The 20,408-nt window shown below is 37.8% G+C and overlaps 5 protein-coding genes and 1 non-coding gene across 12 annotated transcripts; 3 read left to right on the top strand and 3 right to left on the bottom strand.

Annotated features, from left to right (window-relative positions):
- Positions 1-1,805: 1,805 nt before the first annotated feature.
- LOC18026294 (mechanosensitive ion channel protein 8) lies at positions 1,806-4,088 on the bottom strand. Its single transcript, XM_024160808.1, has 3 exons — positions 2,299-4,088; positions 2,099-2,222; positions 1,806-2,000 (listed from the first exon to the last, which is right to left on the bottom strand). The coding sequence occupies exons 1-3, from the start codon at positions 4,086-4,088 to the stop codon at positions 1,866-1,868; spliced, it is 2,049 nt and encodes a 682-aa protein (XP_024016576.1). The 3' UTR covers positions 1,806-1,865.
- A 250-nt stretch (positions 4,089-4,338) lies between these two features.
- On the bottom strand, positions 4,339-7,109 carry LOC18026293 (F-box/LRR-repeat protein 10). Of its 5 annotated transcripts, none has more exons than XM_006409296.2 (4): positions 6,775-7,109; positions 6,382-6,587; positions 6,156-6,249; positions 4,339-6,050 (listed from the first exon to the last, which is right to left on the bottom strand). In XM_006409296.2, the coding sequence occupies exons 1-4, from the start codon at positions 6,994-6,996 to the stop codon at positions 4,590-4,592; spliced, it is 1,983 nt and encodes a 660-aa protein (XP_006409359.1). In that variant the 5' UTR covers positions 6,997-7,109; the 3' UTR covers positions 4,339-4,589. The 5 variants fall into 5 exon arrangements, with proteins under 5 accessions (XP_006409359.1, XP_024016481.1, XP_024016480.1 ...); XM_024160713.1 differs by having other exon boundaries at positions 6,382-6,659; positions 6,775-7,062; XM_024160712.1 differs by lacking the exon at positions 6,382-6,587 and having other exon boundaries at positions 6,156-6,254.
- Positions 7,110-7,346: 237 nt separating this feature from the next.
- Positions 7,347-9,034, top strand: LOC18026292 (F-box protein SKIP23). The gene is given in 4 exon segments (XM_024160680.1): positions 7,347-7,547; positions 7,549-7,607; positions 7,610-8,592; positions 8,879-9,034. Coding segments are annotated over 4 exon segments (1,221 nt in total). The 5' UTR covers positions 7,347-7,410; the 3' UTR covers positions 8,921-9,034.
- Positions 9,035-9,524: 490 nt separating this feature from the next.
- Positions 9,525-11,751, top strand: LOC18026291 (pentatricopeptide repeat-containing protein At2g17033). 3 transcript variants are annotated; one of them, XM_024160679.1, is made up of 4 exons: positions 9,525-9,668; positions 10,067-10,485; positions 10,570-11,058; positions 11,272-11,751. In XM_024160679.1, the coding sequence occupies exons 1-4, from the start codon at positions 9,620-9,622 to the stop codon at positions 11,632-11,634; spliced, it is 1,320 nt and encodes a 439-aa protein (XP_024016447.1). In that variant the 5' UTR covers positions 9,525-9,619; the 3' UTR covers positions 11,635-11,751. The 3 variants fall into 3 exon arrangements, with proteins under 3 accessions (XP_024016447.1, XP_024016446.1, XP_006409357.2); XM_024160678.1 differs by having other exon boundaries at positions 10,570-11,751; XM_006409294.2 differs by having other exon boundaries at positions 9,535-9,665; positions 10,570-11,634.
- Positions 11,752-14,884: 3,133 nt separating this feature from the next.
- On the top strand, positions 14,885-16,262 carry LOC18026290 (NAC domain-containing protein 22). Its single transcript, XM_006409293.2, has 3 exons — positions 14,885-15,137; positions 15,221-15,492; positions 15,600-16,262. The coding sequence occupies exons 1-3, from the start codon at positions 14,981-14,983 to the stop codon at positions 16,026-16,028; spliced, it is 858 nt and encodes a 285-aa protein (XP_006409356.1). The 5' UTR covers positions 14,885-14,980; the 3' UTR covers positions 16,029-16,262.
- Positions 16,263-20,275: 4,013 nt separating this feature from the next.
- LOC112090141 lies at positions 20,276-20,382 on the bottom strand. Its single transcript, XR_002901491.1, has one exon. It is a non-coding gene; the product is annotated as a small nucleolar RNA R71 (small nucleolar RNA).
- Between the last annotated feature and the right edge of the window lie 26 nt (positions 20,383-20,408).

Genomic DNA, 20,408 nt, shown 5'->3' with positions numbered 1-20,408 from the left:
AAACAAAAACTTTGAAGCTAATTTGTGAATCTGTGAACAAACGTTTACGTTATAGTTAACAAGAAGAGTTATGAGTTTTTAGGTGTGTGTAATCGCTTTTTAATTTTTTTTTTTAATCCTCTGTTACTCAACTGTTTAGGAGTTTTTATAACCTCCATGGGTTGGATTAAGTCTTAATATAGCAGCAATTAATTTGTGTTTTGACAAACGATCACTAAATTTAATACAATGTTTGTGTACATCTCACGTTCTAAGTTTGGTTCTGATGGTTTTCGTTATTTAGGGTGGGCACATTTATTAACATCAACACCCAACACAAGTTACACAACACAACACTTGCCCTAGCCATTTTGTCAACACCTTGCGTGCCTGATACGGTATTTATGTTTCCCTCGTTCCTAACGTCAAAACTTGAACTTATATTGATTCTTATCTCTATTTTTCTCCAATTATACTTAGAAGTTACTGAATCATCATGATTTGAAGCCATAGTTTGTCGGTAATCTTAGGTTTCAAAATAGACAATAACGATTTGTTGAATCATGTGTGTTTCAAGGTTGATGTCGAATGAACGCATTTTTTTCAATTTCAACTGCAATATATTGAATCAATATTGTAAACAAAGGTAAATACAAGGAGTTTTGTTTGTCTTTTGGTTTTGATGTCAAAAATAATTGATGAGATGAATATAATATAATTCATAAAATGGAAGCCACAGGTAACAAAAGTGACACAATTTCTTCTTCTTATGAAACTCTTGATTCATTTTGGGTAGTAATGATTCAATAAATGGATGAGATTAGGTTTAAGCGTGTTGATTACTTTGTTCCCTAATCCTAAAAGCATGTAAGAGTAGAGTCAATGAATGATTGGTGTAGAACTCTTTGTGGGTATCAGAGATAAAATGGTGAACAATGAATCCTCAAAAGGTCAAAATTTTGTATAGAAACTAATTTAATTTAAACCAATGCTTGTTGGTTACAAAATTGTTGACTAATTTTTGCTCTCATTTTGAGAGCCAAAAGAAACATAACACCTTGCTTGTTCATCAGATTCAGACAGGGTTTTGTGACCAGCCAGATGGAACTCTGTTTGAGACAACGGTAGGCATTGTTTTGACATTGATATCAAGTGGATAAAACCGGTGCTGAATGTCGAGTTCGAGGAGGATCTTAATCACTTCCTCGACCAAAACAGCTCTCCTTGTCCATCTCTCAGCCATGTCCTGGTGATTAATCCTGTGACATGGCCAAATTGCTAGCCTTATTATGTTCAAATGTTCGACATCCTTTACAACGATTTTGGCTGTTGGGTACCAATACTCTGGCTTGTTGTCGATGTAGCTACATAACCATTAGGAAAAGGATCAGCAAATCGTTTTCAAATGTATTAAAACGAGCATATAAGCATTAAGGGTAAGTGTTTGTTTGTGTTTTTTACTTTGATATTCTCTGCTTGATAGTGGCGATCTTTTCAAGAGGAGTAGTAATGTGGACACAGAACTCGATTGCATCTCCCATATCCGGACTACGGTAGTAATTGTTGATTGATTTCTGCCAAAGAAGACTATTCGGGTACATAATCTTCAGATTGTCATATCTCAAGAACACTGTGGTAAGTATGTTCATTTCCTCCACCACCAACTGGATTTCAAACAAACTTTTGTTAGCCAGTTAAGTTAGATTCATCAAGAGGTGCAACATATATTTTTTTTCTTTACCTGTACATTGTCAATCTCACAACGATCACCAACATCGTAAGGGTGCACGATGAACAAGAAGATGATGGACTCGAAAACGGTCTTGACTGTGTTCCCAAAGATGAAGGCCAAGAGTACAACTTGTGAGCTTACAAAGAGAAGTACCTTAGAGGAAGCAATCTCGAGAAGGACAAGCCATATGACTACAATGACAATGGCAGTGACGATATTGATCATGTGATGTAGCTTGTTCACAGCTGTCTTGGTGTCGTTGAGTGTCAGTGCAAGAGCTCTTCGCTCTCTGAAAGCATTTACCTAATCAAAGTCAACAACGGAGTGATATATATACACAAACAGAAGATCTTGGAGGATAAGTTTCTATGCAGAAAAAACAATTACCAGCCAATTCTTCAAAGCTGATTTGCTAATCCTTCTGTTCTCTGGTGCACCTTCGAATAGCCCCATTGTCTTTATCGCCTCGTCTTCCCGCAAGAATCTCATCAAATCCTCCAAGTATATGTGCCTTTTAGTTCAATTCAGATATATGAGTACATTAGGTTAACTCAATAAAGAAACACACAAGGAAAAGAGAAACACACTTTGCCCCACGTTGAGCCACGTTCTTGAAAATCTTCCTTGCAGCTGCTTTAGCTTCTTTCTCGCTACGTATCTGACGGGTTGATTCATCTTCGTATGTGGTTTCAAGCATCTGCTCGTCCAATGTGGTAAGCGAGACATGTCTCACAATCTTCATAAGCCTCTTCATGTTCCAAGCTGAAACGTTCTTGTGATTCATCCTGTGAAGATGCTCCATGCTGATTCCTGCATTATCAGTTGATGTTTTGGGTATGATCGGAGAGAGCTTAGGATTCAGCACTCTCCCGGATTTTCCCGGTGGAAACGCGGCCGCGCAAAGATCCGGCGGTAGATTAGCACCTGCGTTCTGCATCTTGAATATCTCTTCTTGCGCTCGCTCTTCCTCTTCCTCAATCCTGCTCATCTCGATCATTGGAGGACCAGATAACGTCTCGATCACGTACTGATTAAACAGAGCTTCTTGAATCCTATCGAAGTAAGTACTGACGTGGAACGAAGAGGCAAGAACTTTAACCACTAACGTCTTGATTAGCCACAAGATTGTGCTTAGCAAGAAACACACCAAGATCTTGGTCACGTAAGGAAGAAACTTGCTCTTTGTCTCTCTTTGTACTTTCTTGTCGAACAAGAAATGCCAAGCGAGAAGAACCATCCCGAGCCAGAGACAGTTCTGTACAGCTCTTCGCACACCATATACAAAGTAAAGAACACGTTTTCGCAGAAGAAAGTTCCTCTCGATGAAGAAGACAACGATTCTGATTCCCCATCCTGAAACTAGCCTCCCACATATAAGAACAAGCAAGAACACTTCCCATTTCCATAGATGAAGGTTCCAAACTCTAACTTTCTTCCAAGAAGGAATCGATAAACTACAAGCCAATGCAGCTATGATAGCGACTAAACTAAGCCACTCGAGCAATGTTATGGCGTCAAGTTTCCCTCTTTTATACTCATCAGGCACATCTTCATCTGCTAATGGATCATCTTCTTCATCGATATCACCAAGCAACCCGGATTTCAACTGACCCGATCTCCAACCGGAATAAGGCGTGTCCTCCTCTCGTGGCGGATCTTGAAGCCTTGATCTCGTCTTAACTCTCGAAACAAGCTCTGATTTCCTCTGAAACGACATGTTCGATGTGCATCTCACCACCTCGTCTTGCTCCTGCTGCGTCTCCTGATTCGTCCGCAATGTCGCGGACGAAGAGGAAGAAGAGGAAGGAGTAGTGGAAGAAGAAGGAACCGAACCGGTTAAGTTTGTACAGGCTCGTCGAACGTTGAAGGAGACTCGCATTTCTCTCGATACGTCGAGTGATGTTCGAGCCGTTGATGTAGGCGTTGGCTGCGTGTGGTGACTCACGTCCTCGTTCTCTTGATCAACATCGAGTGTGATCTCTCCTCCTCCTCCTCCTCCTCCCCATTGTCGGTGTTCTCCTCCTCCGGCCATTTTCGTCGGAGATTCCTCCATCGGCGGCGGCTTACCTGATCCACATTGAGAGAAATCGAAACTTCCGCTTAATCTTCCGCTTTTCCGGTTAATAGCGATCGGATCTTTAACGCTTGTTCGAGGAGCAGCGGTGGTGTGATCGGCGTTTTCTTGCCAGAACTTGTAGCTTGAATCGCGTTCCACTGGTGCGTTTCGGCCATCGTCGAGGCTAGAACGAGAGCTCTCTGTTTTGGATTGGTCCATGGCGTGATCGTGGAGAATCGGACGGTGCTCAGGGCTTGCCTCTCCGTGGCTTCGAATCTGTTTATACGAGCTGTGTGATTTGAAGGAATTTCTGAAATCCATTGGAAAGTGAAAAGACAGAGAAAAAAAAACAAAAACAGATTTACGAATTTTTAGAGAAGGAAACAGAAACTTCGGCGCTTGTCATGATACATGGCACAAAAAAACTTACGTTGATTATGAATAAACGTTACGTGTAATCACATGCGATGTAATGTTTATGTAAGGAATTTCAGCTGTTCGATTATTTTCGATTAATAAAAACTTCAGTAATTTCATTTCTATTATCCAACTCTAAATTTTTGACGACATAAACGCAACACTCTCACTAGATATACTTAATTCAAATAATCAAGTAAAGTTTAAGAAATATAAAATGATTAGAACAATAACAACAACAACAACAACAACAATTCAGGAAAAAAAAAATCATTACAAGAACTAAAACCTAAAGAAAAGTGGCTAAATATGAAGAAAATTGGTGTTACATATATAGCTTATACGGATAGCTAGAATACGTATGAAATAGCATACCTCTTAACCGAAGTATTAGTTTCAGTATTATCAGTCTTCTTCTTCACTTGCGTCTTCTTCACTCTCGTCTTCTGCATCTTCCATTTCAACATCACCTTCGTCTCCTAGAATCCACTGTTCAAGTTCGTCTTCTTGTGCTTCTATGTGTTGGTGTATGTCTGCAGAGTCCCAGTCGTCTTCTCCATCATTCCCCAGCTCTTCTCCGCGGCAAGAGACCTGCAAGTAAGGTCGTCTCCTTGCCAAAGCATCTACAATATCTCTGTTCACGCTTCCTGTGATCCCTAACCATTTAAGCCTCGGGAAGAACGGTTTCTTTAGCCATTTAAATGAGAGTTGTGTGATGCCACCACAGTCATAAAGGTCCAACAAACACAAGCTACTTCCTGGACATTCGTCTTCGTAAACCCGTGTAGATGCAAGAGCCATGACCGAGGGATCCCCTATGAGTCTGCATTCTCTTAGCTGGAGTTTTGTGATCGGAGCTCCGGATTTGGCCAGAGCAAAAATGGCAGCATCTGTCAGATTAGGAAGATTGGACAAGTCGAGTTCACGCAGCGCTAGCTTTGAGGATCCGTCAAATAAAGTGGCCATGAATTTGTCTGTTAGATTTCTGCACCCTCTCACAGATAAAGAAACCAGGGAGCACAAAACTCGCTCTTTCAAGTATGAAAGCCCTGTGTCGGTTATATCAGTGCCATCAAGAAGTAAAACTTTCAGTTTTGGTAGATCAGAGATGGCTTGTAAAGCTTCATTCCTGATGTTTCTGCACCCTCTTAAATCAAGGTTCTCCAGCTTTAAATTCGACGCCAGCTTTTGAATTGCGTGATCCGTAAGGAGATGGCACCTTCTCAGGCTAACGTGACTAAGCGATAGAGTAGTTGCTAAGACGTCATGGAAAACAAGATCCGTCAGTTTAGGTCCATGATATACGCTAAACTTGGAGAGGCTAGCGCAAGAGTGTAGAATAGTCTTGAAACCAGCATCTGTTACCCGACAAAAGCCACCAAGACAGATGCTTTCCATGCTCAAGCATTTGTCAGCAAGAAAAAGCATTCCTTGATCACTAACTCGCCGGAAGTAAGTAGGGTGAAACTCCTGGCTACGGATTAGAGACAGGTGCTTCAGCTTACCATTTTGATTTATCTCCTGAAGCCCGAAATCCGTGAGGTCTGATACTTGCCTTGGATCCTCAAGGGGTGCATCTCTTAGGTCCAAATCTATCAACGACGTAAGAGATTTTGATATTGCCTTAACCACAGCATCGGTAATACAATCCACAGAGAGGCGTAACTGCTGGACATTCTGGAGCACGGTAGATGAAACTCGATTGCTATCTTGCCCCGACATTTCAGTTGATGTGAGTAGTTGAGTCATCATCCTTGACGAGATGTGTCCAAGCTCCAGATGTGTGAGTTTATCAGAAACCAATCCAAAAATGCGACCATCACCAGGACGCAGATACAATGAGAGGTCAAACATGAGTGCTAAGACCTGCCAAGACAGCATATATGTCATGATTACATTACCTAGGACAATCAGTGCTAGAAGAGATAACATCACATTCTCTACTAAGGTCAAAAGAGTAAGGATTTAAACCTCTAAATGCGAGCAACCATTCAGTAAATCCTCCAGAGCACAACGACTAATGGTTCGGCCAACTTTTTCTGCCACTGAACCCAAACAGAGGAGCCTGCACTTTTAAAAAAGATTGACCAATTCATCAGAAGAACAGTGGAAAGAAATATTCCCCATAAAGCAGATGCATCAAAGCTTCACTAAACACACATTCACACACACACACACACACACGACATACACACACCTTAAATCCTTGCATTTCCTTCCAATTTCAGAGATCAGATCCCCGCTGAAATCCCGGCAGTTCTGAAGAGAAATCTCCTTCAGAGAAGGCCTCACCAATATGTCAATTGCTGAATTCCCAAGCCGTCCACAATCAAGCTTGAGGCTTGAGAGTTTTTGATTCGGAAACAACAATGGCCTAACAGTTTCCATTGACAAGGAAACATTCTGAAACCCAAAAATCCAAAGTAGCAGAGATCAAAATAGAAACTTTTTCCCTCTTTTTTTTTTTGCATCAATCTGAAATAGAAAACCCAAATCCCAGGAAACCCTTAAGAATCACTAACTACCATGACTCATGCAATAAAGCAAAACACTGAAGATCAATTGAATAAAGAGAGATCGCTCGACTCACGAAGACATGGAAGTTGGGAGTGAAGGTGAGGACACGAGTGACGCAGCTCTTAAGTGTTTTACAAGTCGATGCCAACGAGCAGAGAGACGCAACGTCGAGTTTCGTCATGATAGTCTCCAACAGAGCCGCCGGTAACAGATCCAAGCTTCTCTCGCCATCGCAACCGTCAACATCTCCTCCTCCACCTTCTACTTCGCCGTCGCAGACGACGATGGTAGCCATCAACGAAATCTCTCTTCTCTGATCTACCACGAAGAATCCAATTTCTAGTGTTGAATCCGACAAAATGAAAAAAAAAATTCGCGGAAATTGTGGAGATCTCGTGAGCCACACCTCTCTGCAGTTTTGTATCCCATGATCCGATCTGATCCAATATTTTAATTCGACTCAAAACGGCATCGTTTTCAAGAAAGAAGACTCGTCGAACCTTCTGAGTCCTTAAGAGTCTTCACGTGGTTAGCGCAGGCTAAATCGACCCGTAATAGACTCGGGTAGTGTCGTGTCAAATGGTGTCAAGCCGGGTCGGGTTAACATTTTTGCGTGGTCTGGTCTCACTCAATATATGATCCCAATTTTTTTGGGTCAGAGATTCTCTCTTGGGTGATTTTCAAGGTGAAAAAAGCTTACAATCCATCCATGGCCGATTGGGCAACACTCCCGAAGGATCTCTTAGACCTAATCTCCAAATCTCTAGAATCCTCCTTCGATCTCGTTCAGTTCCGTTCCGTTTGTTCTTCATGGCGATCCGCCGCCGAGCCCGTGCTCGATCCACTAGACACATCACCTCCCGGATCCTCCCCGATACGGTGCTAGCTCTTCCGACTCCGCGTAAGGAAGCGCCTCTCCGCAGCGAGTATCTTACTCATCAAACCTCATGAACCGCGTAGCAGCGAGGCGGATCTGATTGGATGGCTGGTCAAGGTCGAGGAAGACCTTAATGGTGGTCCTCATAAGGTTCTTGATCCTCTGTGTGATAAAAGACATTCTCTTCCTGAGCATTTCCCTCGCGCTCTCGACATGTCGAAGTTCAAGGTTCGTGAATTGGGTCGTGAGTTCAAGCTCCATTATTTCAATACCGTCGGTGATGTTGTGGAGAGTTTATACTTGGAGAAAGCTGTTGTCAATTACTTAGATAGCGATTCGGAGAGTTACAGATTTGTGTTGCTTACGATTCATGTTTCTGGGAAATTAGCTGTTTTTACGTCTTGGGATCGTGCTTGGACTGTGATCCATGACATGCCGTCTCCTTATGATGATGTGATTCTGTTCGATGGACGTTTCTTTGCTGTTGACAACAATGGGAGGACTGTGGTTGTAGATTTCTCTTCTTTGAAACTCACATTGGCTGCAAATCCTGTCTATGGCGGTGACAAGAAGTTTTTAATCGAATCAGGTGGTGAAATGTTGCTGGTGGATATGTACTTGAGCATGGAGGAGGTTGATGGGGATCCTGGGTTCGCCGAGGCGATCTTCGAGAATCATGCGTTTTACATGAATGAGAGAACTGTTAAATTTAAAGTCTTCAAATTTGTGGAAAGAGAGATGAGTTGGGTTGAGGTTAAGGATATGGGGGACAAAATGTTGTTCCTCGGTGATGACTGCACCTTTACCGCTTCAGCGTCTGATGTAATACCTCTCTGTAAGGGAAGTTCTGTGTTCTTCAATGGTAACGTCTTCAATGAAGATAACTTGGGTGGGCTACAAGATCGAGATTTGGGAGTATTTGATTTCAGGACTGGGAAGATAGACCTGGTGCACAAACTTCCTGAATATGCAAAGCTGTTTTGGCCTCCACCTCCCTGGATTACTTCTCATGAGGTCAGTGGTTTTCCATTTTCTCAACACCCGAAATACTGTTTGTGTAGAATCGTCTGCTTATAGTTGTGTATTCACTACCATTCCTTTGCATCTTGTGGCTATGGAAACTCTGACATTGTCCTTGTATCAGTCAATATCTCTCATCTTTGTAATAGTCTTTGAACACGCATTGGGTTTGATGACTGCTGCTTCGTTTATCGTTTTTCTGCTTTCTTTCCGGTGATTGTCACTAAATTGTGCTCAGATATGTGCTGTTTGCTAATATGTGAATCATATAATGTCTCAGCGTGCTGAAGATCATCCTGGAGAAACGTCATCAGAGTCTTGAACGACGTTTGGATAATATGGAGTGTATGCAACGGATAAAGATGTTAATCTCTCTGATACTTGTGAGATTCAACCCATAGACACAACAGTTTGAAGCAAATGTTTATGTTTTTTTAAAAAAAAAATTATGTGTAACCGGGTCCATCTTCTCAGTAACTTGGCATTTGTACATATTGATCCTTTCTTTGTATCTTTTCCCCAAAGATGAGAATCTAAACTTATGTTTTCTCCAAAAAACTTGTGGTACCTTAGCGGTATGAAGTAAAAACTTTCTTTGTAAATGCATGGTTCTCGTTTTCAAAGTATAAGTCCTTTGTTTGAATTTGATCTATGTGAAAATCAATTTTGATTGAATCTGATGTGAAAATCATTAACATCTGAATTTTATAATTATATGTATAGATGACACAGAGCTCTGTATCAATAACAGAAATATTGTGATAGAAAATGAAATATTCAGTCTATATGCCTTGTAAGAAACCAAAGAGTGAGCATGGCATGGAATAAACCGGTACCAAATTGCTAAACCGAGGTCCGGTTTTCGGCGACAGAGTGTGGTACGTGATCACGCCTCACGCTCAAAGCATCGCAGCGGATGAGTCGAAACGTATGGACGGACAGTGAGTGATTCTGGAAAGAGATTTACGGTAACCAAAAAACAGAGCGAAAGTCGTTAACTCCCGATACTTTCCGGTCAAAAATGTCGGTTTTTAGACTGCCCTCTCGGCCTATTCAGACCTTCGATGGTGGTAAACCCGAATTGCCTCAACTTCATCTCCTAAAAGCCTTTATCGAATTCACTGTCTGTCTCTGGGATTCTATTGATTTTGGTGACTAGGGTTTTTAAAAATTTCTTCCCTTTTTCCGATTACCAGTTGTGTAGTCTTACTACATTGACGAGAGAGTCTGGTGTTTCAGTCTTGAATTGCTCTAATTGATTTGATGAAATCGAAAGTTGGGTTTTTTGTTTCTGGTGAAGTAAGATAGAATTCTTAATTCTGGGTAGCATTTGGTTCTCTAATTGTTCGGAATTGGATTTGGCATTACTTGTTATGTAATTTTAGAAATTGGATCTCAGTTTCTGATTCAATAGTTGGTTTCTTGTTCTGTACTTGGGTTTACTCATACTGACCACTACACTATGCAGGTGTGGTTATTACCAGAACCTTGACACTTGTTTATCCTCTTACATTGCTGTCCAAACACAAAGTCCAGAACCAGATGATAAGCAACAGTAACATCAGCTTGCGACGGTTTCTTTTTAATCCGCCTCAGCGGCTGAGCCAAAGTATCAGTGACTGGGGAGAAGGGCTAAGTAATGTGTCATGGACTTATAGAACTTCAATGGAGGTTCGGTGCAAGGCAGGAACAGTGCCTCTGATGAAACAAGGCCACCGGTTTCTCTCGTCCTTGTCTTCACCAGCCTTAGCTGGAGATCCGTCGGCGACAAACCGCCACATCAAGAAGTTTGTGGCTGCTTCCCCCAAATCAGTGTCTCTCAATGTCCTCTCTCATCTCCTCTCAGCTCAAACTTCTCATCCCCATCTCTCCTTTTTTGCTCTCTCTGTGAGTCTTACTTTCTCCTGTTTCTCTACATCAACTTGTAGTTGGTTTTTGATTTCTTGTCTTGTTTTATTACTTTATATCCAGTTGTATTCGGAAATCACTGAAGCATCGTGGTTTGATTGGAATCCCAAGCTCATTGCTGAACTTGTTGCTCTGCTCAATAAACAAGAAAGATCCCACGAATCAGAAACTCTACTTTCTAATGCGGTTTCAAGGTTGAAGTCAAACGAACGAGACATTGCTCTCTTCTACTGCAATTTGGTTGAATCAAATTCTAAACAAGGGTCAATACAAGGATTCAACGAAGCCTGCGTTCGTTTGAGAGAGATAACCCGGAGATCTACATCAGTTTATGTCAAAACTCAAGCTTACAAATCTATGGTTTCTGGATTATGCAACATGGACCAACCTCATGATGCAGAAAGTGTTATCGAGGAGATGAGAATCGCAAAAATAAAGCCGGGGTTGTTCGAATACAAGTCTGTTCTATACGGTTATGGAAGGTTAGGATTGTTTGAAGACATGAACAGAGTAGTACACAGAATGGAAACAGAAGGTCACAAGATCGACACGGTATGTTCAAATATGGTTCTCTCTTCCTATGGAGCTCATAATGCTCTTCCCCAAATGGGTTCTTGGCTACAGAAACTGAAAGATTCCAATGTTCCTTTATCCGAAAGAACGTATAACTCGGTCTTAAATTCTTGTCCTACGATTCTATCACTGTTAAAAGACTTGGATAGCTGTCCGGTTTCTCTCTCTGAACTGCTTACTTTTCTGAATAAGGACGAGGAGGTTTTAGTACGCGGATTGACTCAGTCATCGGTTTTGGATGAAGCCATCGAGTGGAGTTCGTTAGAAGGCAAGTTGGATTTACATGGTATGCACTTGAGCTCATCGTATTTGATAATGATGCAATGGATGGATGAGATGAGGATTAGATTTAGTGAAGGGAAATGTGTGGTTCCTGCAGAGATTGTACTTGTTTCTGGGTCAGGAAAGCACAGCAACGTTAGAGGAGAATCGCCGGTAAAAGCTTTGGTTAAAAAGATAATGGTACGTACCGGAAGCCCTATGAGGATCGACCGGAAGAACATTGGTAGTTTCATTGCTAAGGGAAAAACAGTAAAAGAATGGCTTTGCCAATGAAAGTTTATAGCTGTGACCTTAATCATTTGGGATCACAGGTCTTAACAGTATTTAACCAAGTACATAGAGCACAAGAATGTTTATATTGGAAATGAAATTTTAACAGTTTGTGTAACCAATGAGTTTAATTTCAAGACTGTATGCTTTCTTGCTGTATTGCAAAATACATTGCAGACAATTAAACAACTAGCATATGTCTATACAGAAAAATATCTACTGGCTTTGCTTGGGTTACTTTCAAGACTTTTAAGGTATTTAACAGTTTTGAAAGCTTTTTTTTGCCAAACATACATTTTTTTATTAAGTCTAAAGTTTAAAAAAAAAATATATATATATATATATATATATATTATTTTGTATTGGTTTCTAATAGTTATGTGAGAGAGACTTTTACAGAAAAACAAAAGTAAAAGAAAAAAAAAATTTCTCTTTCTTCTTTCTCCTAAATTATCAAAACTTTTTGTAGATTTCTATATAGTTTATTCATAACAAAATTTAACTAACTAACTTTATCTCTTTGTTTTTTTAAGATCTATTTCTTAAAACTTTTTTGACTATTTTTTTTTTTTATAAATTTCTAAAACTCTTTATTAAGTTCAGCGTAAATTAATCTTAAAAAAAAATTACCTGCAATTCTTAAAGTAATTGCCAGCCTATATTTTCTAAAGCCAATAGTAACAGCTATTACCAAACAAATCCTATATTTGTTAACAAGAAAGTGAATCTCAATTATGAATACAAGATGTATATATGTAAGTAGATCTCTATTTTGCAAGATTTGAAAAAAAAAAAAAAAAAAACAGAAAAGTTTCAGTCGCTTAAGTTAGTTTTTCATGCATGTGGTTATTCCCTTTTTTCTTTTTGTAATTGAGTATCCCTAACCGAAATCCAGACTACTCAAACCCTATAGATTCCGGGTTTTCTTGCCACTAAAGGCATATAGGACATACAAGATAATAGAAATCGCAGTAAGTAGTCTCAAAACTTGCCAAAGAAGGGCATACAAAGTGAACCCTTAGCCATTGTGGTTATTTCTTTCTGATTGACCACCAATCAACGCGGCAAAAGAAAAAAATCGTTGAGAAGAATAATCATGAATAACTTTAATGGTTAAAATTTCCTCGTTACAATATAGAGATGTACACAAGGTCTGGTAGTTTTGCTTTTGGTGAAACGGACAACTTTCTATAGGAACCTACTTCATATTTGGGCAATTTCGTTGATGTTGTTGTCCCTTTACTGAATAGTGGAATTGATATTCATACTTCAGAACTTGAAGTGAAAAAGACAAAAATTGGAAAAGAGCAAGAGCTTTTTCTGCAGTTTCCGAGAAACTTTCATATACTAAGTTGCTAACATGTTATATTCCTAGCCGCACTAGTCGATACTCACTATTCACTACTATTATCTACTCTCTCTTCAAAATTATTTGATATTTAAGGTTTTTACAGACAGTTTAAGGATTTATTTAATTTTTATTTTCCCTATACTAAAAATATTATTTATAATTCATTTAAATATCATTCAGCCAATAAGAAGACAATCTGCAGAATATATAAAGTCAAAAACTATAAAAATTCATTAAATTTTGCATTGAAAAGTGAGAACATCAAATAATTCTGAACAAAAAAAACCTTCTAAAACATCAAATAATTCTGAACAGAGGGAGTATTATTTATTGTTGTTTATTCTTTTGTTAAAAAGAAAAAACGAAATGATTTTGGTTTTTTTTTAATTCCGCAAATTTGTAAAGCATTAAGAAAAATATTCGAACTTCTTTAAATTTACTGTAGATATCTATTTACAGTATGAAGATTTATTGAAAACTAAGAGAAACTTAAAAGAAAAACTATAACTAATTTTAGGGTCCTAATCTTGTTTTTTTCTTTTCAAGGCAATTTCGAATTTAGTTATTGCCTCATGAATGCATTTCTGAATTTGGAGCTGACAGGATGAAGCACCAAATCCCAGTATAACAAGATACAGAGTTATTCTAGTTGAGGCGCCTATAGACGTGCTTACCAAAAAAAAAGTTTAACAACTTACAATTCCTGTTTCAAAATCAACCATCATGAATCATGATTCCAAAAATCGGTTCCCAACAACTGTTAAACTCTTTGAAATTTTGAAAATATTTTTTTGTAAAATCAAATACTCAAATATCTCTATAACCATCTATGTGTATACAAGTGATAAAAAAATTAAGTTTATTTATTTTTTAATTATTACTCCTTCGGTGCCATTATATAAGTTTTTTTTAGCTAGAAACGTAGAAATTAAGAAATTCATTTTTCAAAACAAAAAATTATTTAATTATTAATTAAAACCATAATTTAACTACTGCAGAATTCAAAAGTTAACAGTATTAAATTGTGGTTCTTTCTTATCTGTTTATTATATTGAGGTGTGAAAAATCTTTGGAAGATCGGATTTTGATGTATTTCTTGTATGAGAGTTACCCTTGTGAGACAACAAAATCCCGAAATAATGTCATTTCACAATTTTTCTTTTTATATTATACGAAACGTTTTATGTAATTTGTTTTTCTTTTTTTGGTTTTTGTCTGTTATACAGTTATATTAACCAAAAGCTTCTTGTTATTCTACTAATTTAGAGGAAAATAGTTTACAAAATTAACCTAAGTTAAAACTGTTAAACAAATCTGCGTTAAAGATCCGAACATGATCAGATTGTAGAAAAAAAAAATTAGATTTCAAGGTTCGGTCCCCACAGAGGCTAAAGACTTCCAGTCTTTGGAGGAGACTTCCCAAGTCAAGCTACGATTAAACAAAATGGTGGAAGTCCCACGATAATGTTTGATTCTTTTACACAGTAAAATAGTTGATTAAAATGTTTGATTCTTTTTTAGAATAATTAAATATTTGATGAAAGAATAAAAAAAAAATCGAAAAGAAGAAAACAGTGCCCCCATAAAAGCTCTGGTCCAAATCCTCAAGACCCCTTCTAAGATAGAAGCGCGTGGGCTCCACCCACTTTGATCAAGACCCTTCTCCTTCTCAATAAGCATACCAACACAAACATCTAAAAGTGTGGAAGAAAAAAACACATTAGAAAAATTTGCACTAAAGACTTTCAAAAATTCAATATGTTAAATCATACCTCCACATCTTCCTTTTTGACTTGGTCTGCTACCTCAAAACATTGCCCCATCATACAAAGAACAAAAAAAAAGAGTCGCTCCTTACATTGGGTCACTAGTGTTTATATATATATATATATATATGCATTGGAACACCTAAGTGATATCACCAACAACCTTTTTCACTTACACAACTTTCAAAAAGAACTAAAACTTGATAAGTGTTTTTTAGAGACAGTGAGAGGTATGTCAAAAGAGATTGAGCTGCCAGGTTTCAGATTCCACCCAACCGAGGAGGAGCTGCTTGATTTCTACCTCAAGAACATGATTTACGGGAAAAGATCGAAAGCGGAAGTCATTGGTTTTCTCAACATCTATCGTCATGATCCATGGGAGTTACCTGGTAAGTACTAAGCTGGCTTCTCTATTTCTGTTCAAGCTTCTTTTTCTACTAGGTTGTGTTAAAGTCTGGATTCTGAATCACAGGTTTATCGATGATAATGGGTGAGAGAGAGTGGTATTTCTTTGTGCCAAGAGAAAGGAAGCATGGAAACGGAGGGAGACCAAGCAGGACAACTGAGAAAGGTTATTGGAAAGCAACTGGTTCCGATCGTAAAATCATTAGCTTGTCTGAGCCAAAACGTGTGATTGGGCTCAAGAAGACGCTTGTGTTCTACAGAGGAAGAGCACCTGGTGGAAGCAAGACTGATTGGGTCATGAACGAGTTCCGGATGCCTGACAATTGCACCTTACCAAAGGTACCTTAAAAAAAAATACAAAAGCTCTGTTTCGAAATTCGTATATGCAATCATCAGGAGGAAACATCTTTGTTTCTCATCTTCTTGTGTTCCCTTTTGAATCACAGGATGTTGTGCTGTGTAAGATATATAGAAAAGCCACTTCCTTAAAAGTATTGGAGCAAAGAGCAGAGATGGAAGCTAAGATGAACCAAACATGTCCAAGTTCTCCTCTCTCGTCTTCTGAGACCATTTCTTTCGTTGGCAAAGAGGAAGACTTGATGACTTCTTTCCCTTATCCTCAAGCGGTAGCCATGAGAGAAGCAAACGACATTTCAATGCTTCAAGGGCATACCGAAAACGCAAAGAGCGAAGAGAAACATAGAGAAACAGAGAGAAAAGAACCTTCTTCATCACTGAAACTGCCATGTGGAGTCTTACCACTACCAGAGCTTCAATTACCTAAACCAGGACTTGAATGGGGACCAGACCAGTTCTTGAGTATAAGCCCTTGGCTCCAGAATCTTACACCAATAGTTAACCTATTAAATTTTTAGGATATGTAAAGAGCAAATGCATTTGAGGGTTCATGCCACGGTCATTAACTATTCAATGTTACCCTCATTCACCTGGAAAAAAACAGAGCTTGTAAGATGTTTGGCTTAGCTTCATAGTAAGAAATAGCAATTGTATTCACTTAGCTTTATGTATCTTTTGTAAGTTTGTAACATAAGAAAATTTCATGAAACAATATTGAAATGGTCAAATAGCAATAAGGCAGAATTTGACTACACCAATAATAAAAACTTTGAATCGTGGGTGATAATTTCCTTCGAGCATATTCAAAAAGGGGATGACTTCTACTCGTAGTTCAAAATCCACATATGTTGAACCCTAGTGGCAAAAACGTTCCATTTTATCATGAAACGGTGTCGTATAACGTTTCACATACGTAGTAATCTAGTAGACATGGCACTGGGTAATCCATTTCCTTCTTGATAGATTTCAAAGGGTAAGATGAAACATAATTTGGAATTGTCTGTGTTGTCGACTTGTTAAAGGTTCTTGGTGATTTGAGATTGATGTGACTAAATGTTCTCAACAAGCTTACAAAACTTTTGTCTGAGTGTAGTTGTTTGTGATATGGTATGATGGTTACTAAAAGATTCACAAGAAAGGTAAGTATAATTTTTGGTCCTAGATTTGTTGAGTCCTACATTTTAAGACGAATTAGCAAATCTCTATATGTTCTGCTAACTACTTTAATGTCTATAATACATGTAATCTTTTAGCAGAAAGGTCAAAGACATTTAAATAGCTTCAAATAGAGACCTTGCAAATTCATCTTTTGGAAATAAATGTTTTAGCACGAATCTTGCAAGTCAAAGTTCTTTAATGCGTAAACACACGGATGGTGGAAACTATGGTTCAATTATTCCTACTAGTAGACCAAACAACAAAAGATAGAAATTTTTTCCTCTTTTGCATTTCATAATGTGGACTTGCCTTTATTTTTTCTTATGAACAACCTATGTGTAATGAAGCGTGTTTTCTGATCTGGAACAGCGCCGGCTCAGTAGAGAGGGTGAGCAGTGGGACGGCCTGAGGCTCCGACCCGTGCCTTAATAATTAAGGGCTTAGATTTTTTTTTTCTTATATATTTTTAATAAAAAAATAAATGAATATTAGATTGAATTGGGCCCATAAATATTTTTATAAGATTTTTTTTAATACCAAACTCTACGAAATCATTACAGAAACAGTTTATTTATAAAAAAAATTAGTAAAAAATCTTTAAAAATATAAATTCAAATGGTCCAAAAAACTTGTTTGTCCTAGAACCCATAATAATGTTGAGCCGGCGCTGATCCGGAAGTGAATATAAATTGCAAGAATAGTGATGTTATCATATCTTTTCTATTAAAACAGAAGCATGTTTTGTGTTCACAAATTTTTTTTTAATTTTCTACTATTCTATTTTTGAATAACTATTATTCTGTTGCCAAACAAACTTTAATTTAATTTTTATTATTTCTGATAAATAATAAAAATATATTTATTTTGTTATTTAAAAATAATTCCGAAAATTCAAATTTTAATTTGAGTTATTTATATTTTTTTTAAAACATAGATTACATTAATTATAAAAATTACAACAATCAGTTGTAAATTATCTTTATATAATATTAAATAGGATATTGTGTTCATATTTAAATATTCTAGTTTAAATAAAGTTCTCATAATAAAGAATATGATAACCAATATGTTATTATATAGTTTTTTAATAGTTATCAGTCTAAAAATTTAAATATTAAAATTAGTAAATCTTTATATTATTCGATAATCTAAAAAAAACGGATTCGACTTATGTTTTATAAATGTATTTATTTTCGGATTAATAGAACGGATGGATTAAAATTATACTTTTATAATCGTGATCATATTTATTCAAAAAATTTATAAAAAATTCATTTTTCTCTAAATATAAAAATAAATTTGTGTTACTTATTAGAAAATATTATATCTATAAAAATATAAATTACATTACAAAATCAAATTTAAAAAAGTAATTTTTTTCGTGCGGGCGCATGAAGTGTTATCTAGTTCTCCTTAAAGACAAGCCATGCTGGATTTTCCATAAACCACGCCAACATGCTGCAAAGTCGTCCCATGGGCGCTTGTAGCAAATGGTCACTCGTCTCAAAGCTAATAAACTAGAAGAAAGTTACATGCGACGAGCAAACAAACGATTCACAAGGATTGATTCCGAGTTCCAATCCAAGAAGCCCTTGGAGATGGAAGATGTTCAGATTCTAGAGTCATGCATTCAAGATCTTGACGAAGGACTTGAATCTCTCTCTCAGTCTTTGTAGAAAAAGTACAATAAAATTACTTGTAAAAAGAGACATTTAAACAATGATTCCCACTTTTTCCCTCATAATATTGATATATCATGGTTTTTATGGTTTTTGACCATGGTATAGGTCTTATTTATAGAGTCTTTCTAGTGTTTCGAGTCTTTTGGAGTCATTACAGGTTTTAGGTACGTTTGGAGCTTAACTGGAGATTTTGGAGCACTTTGGAGCTAAACAATGATCAAATTCGTGAAGGATGAATTATGTATTTTAGTGTCGCTCGACACCATGGAGAGTGACGCTCGACACCGATCGAAGAAATAAAGAAAACGCGATTTTGTCTCCTATTTGAAGAAGGAGTTGAGCCCAGAAGTTTCCAAAGAGGCCCAAAACATGTTTTTAAGTCATAAATAGGGTTTTTAGCCACCATATATCGAGATCTTAGATTTTGGGAGAGAGTGTTTTTATTTTTTGTTCTTTGAGACTTTGAGAGCTTTTGGGGAGACAAGTCTGAAACTCTGTTCCGGAGAAAGAAGATTTCGAACCCCTGTTTATTAATCTATTTACTGCTTTCTACAATCTATTCATTCATGTTGATTGCTTCAATCTTCATGTCTGAGTAGTTGTCTGTTAGGTTTAGGGTTCTCATAAAGGATTTCATTGAATGTTAGATTAATTGGCTAATTAGGGTTCATATCTATTTAGTTCTTCACCATAGGTTGTTCTTAAAGCTAATTCTGGTCTGGCCACCTAGAACTTAGATCTTAGGTTAATGGATTGACACGGAAGTGTAATTGAATAACTGGAAAGAACCTAGCGTGAGTAAAGTAGTTATTCGCAAATGAATTTGGTTTAAATACTTTGTGAGCATATCGAACTTGAGCATTAAAGCTGGTTTAAATCTTTAGGGTTTGCAAAGGAATTTGGAATTCTAGGATTTTAACTTAGATAATTCTCACAACAGAAGTTGGTTAATTATAATTTTTTGATTCGAGTTCAAGAACCATACTTAAACCTGAACCCTGATTAATCGATTGTTCTGCATTCATTGATTTCCTGAGAAACGCCCTAGACCTAATCTCCATCCATCTGAATCTTACAAACGTTTTTACTGCATTGTTTTTATTGCATCATGTTTGCTTCTCATTAATCTGCTTAGCGTAATTCAATTTCTAATAGGTTTATTGAGCGAATCTCTCGTCTCTGTGGTTTGACCCCTACATACTACAACTGCACATCTGTGCTCTTGCAGAGTAGTTTAGGGATTAAACTTTGAGCATATCAAGTTTTGGTGCCGTTGCCCGGGGACTTGATTTTCGCCATTAGACTTTAGTTCTTAAGTTTCGACTAAGTTTTTCTTAGTGTCGAGCGACACCCCTAGTGGTGTCGCGCGACACCCATCGTTTTTCTTAATTTTATTTTTGCTTTGTTACTTACATTGTTCTTTCTCTTTGTCTCAGAAACTAGAAAAGATGGAGAACGCATTGGCATTGGTTCGTGATGATGCTGGAGTCTGGAGAGACCAATATGGTCATGTGTGTAATGAGAGAGGCTAGCGACTTGATGGAGAGGGTAACATCATCAGGACGCTGAGTGACTACAACAGACCTGAGCAATTCTATGCAAATCGGTCTGCGATTCGGGCTCCTACGTTTCAGAGGAACGATTTTGAGCTCAAACCTGTGTATTACACTTTTGTGGGTCAGCATCCTTTCCATGGTCTTTCTCATGAGCACCTGATGGATCATATTGAGAGGTTTGAGGACTTGGTCACCAGCATCAAGTACAATGGAGTGTCCAATGATTTCCTCTTCTGTAAGCTGTTCCCATACTCTCTTGCTGGAGAAGCAGCTAACTGGTTGAAGCAGTTGGAACCAGGTTTGCTGACTACCTGGGAAGAGACCAGGAACGTCTTTCTGCACAATTTCTATGATGATGCAGGGTCTGAGGAACTGAGACTCAAAATCTCAACGTTTTCTCAGGGACCAACTGAAGCATTCAAAGCTGCTTGGGTGAGATTCAAGTCGTACCAGCGAGATTGCCCCCATCATGGTTTCAGTGATGTTCAGCTGCTGGGTATTT

Source organism: Eutrema salsugineum, unplaced genomic scaffold (assembly GCF_000478725.1).
Source record: "Eutrema salsugineum unplaced genomic scaffold, Eutsalg1_0 scaffold_11, whole genome shotgun sequence".
NCBI lineage: Eukaryota > Viridiplantae > Streptophyta > Magnoliopsida > Brassicales > Brassicaceae > Eutrema > Eutrema salsugineum.
Note: the sequence above shows the minus strand (reverse complement) of the source record. Positions and strands in the feature narration are given on the sequence as shown.

Coding starts and splice junctions, on each gene's coding strand:
- LOC18026294 (XM_024160808.1), bottom strand. CDS start 4,088: ATGGATTTCAGAAATTCCTTCAAATCACACAGCTCGTATAAACAGATT. Junction 2,223..2,298: donor GTGGCTCAACGTGGGGCAAA/GTGTGTTTCTCT, acceptor TTGAACTAAAAG/GCACATATACTTGGAGGATT. Junction 2,001..2,098: donor CAGCTTTGAAGAATTGGCTG/GTAATTGTTTTT, acceptor AAATGCTTTCAG/AGAGCGAAGAGCTCTTGCAC.
- LOC18026293 (XM_006409296.2), bottom strand. CDS start 6,996: ATGGCTACCATCGTCGTCTGCGACGGCGAAGTAGAAGGTGGAGGAGGA. Junction 6,250..6,381: donor AGGAAATGCAAGGATTTAAG/GTGTGTGTATGT, acceptor TTAAAAGTGCAG/GCTCCTCTGTTTGGGTTCAG. Junction 6,051..6,155: donor ATGGTTGCTCGCATTTAGAG/GTTTAAATCCTT, acceptor CTGTCTTGGCAG/GTCTTAGCACTCATGTTTGA.
- LOC18026290 (XM_006409293.2), top strand. CDS start 14,981: ATGTCAAAAGAGATTGAGCTGCCAGGTTTCAGATTCCACCCAACCGAG. Junction 15,138..15,220: donor TGATCCATGGGAGTTACCTG/GTAAGTACTAAG, acceptor TCTGAATCACAG/GTTTATCGATGATAATGGGT. Junction 15,493..15,599: donor ACAATTGCACCTTACCAAAG/GTACCTTAAAAA, acceptor TTTGAATCACAG/GATGTTGTGCTGTGTAAGAT.
- LOC18026291 (XM_024160678.1), top strand. CDS start 9,620: ATGTCGGTTTTTAGACTGCCCTCTCGGCCTATTCAGACCTTCGATGGT. Junction 9,669..10,066: donor TATTCAGACCTTCGATGGTG/GTAAACCCGAAT, acceptor TACACTATGCAG/GTGTGGTTATTACCAGAACC. Junction 10,486..10,569: donor TCTCCTTTTTTGCTCTCTCT/GTGAGTCTTACT, acceptor CTTTATATCCAG/TTGTATTCGGAAATCACTGA.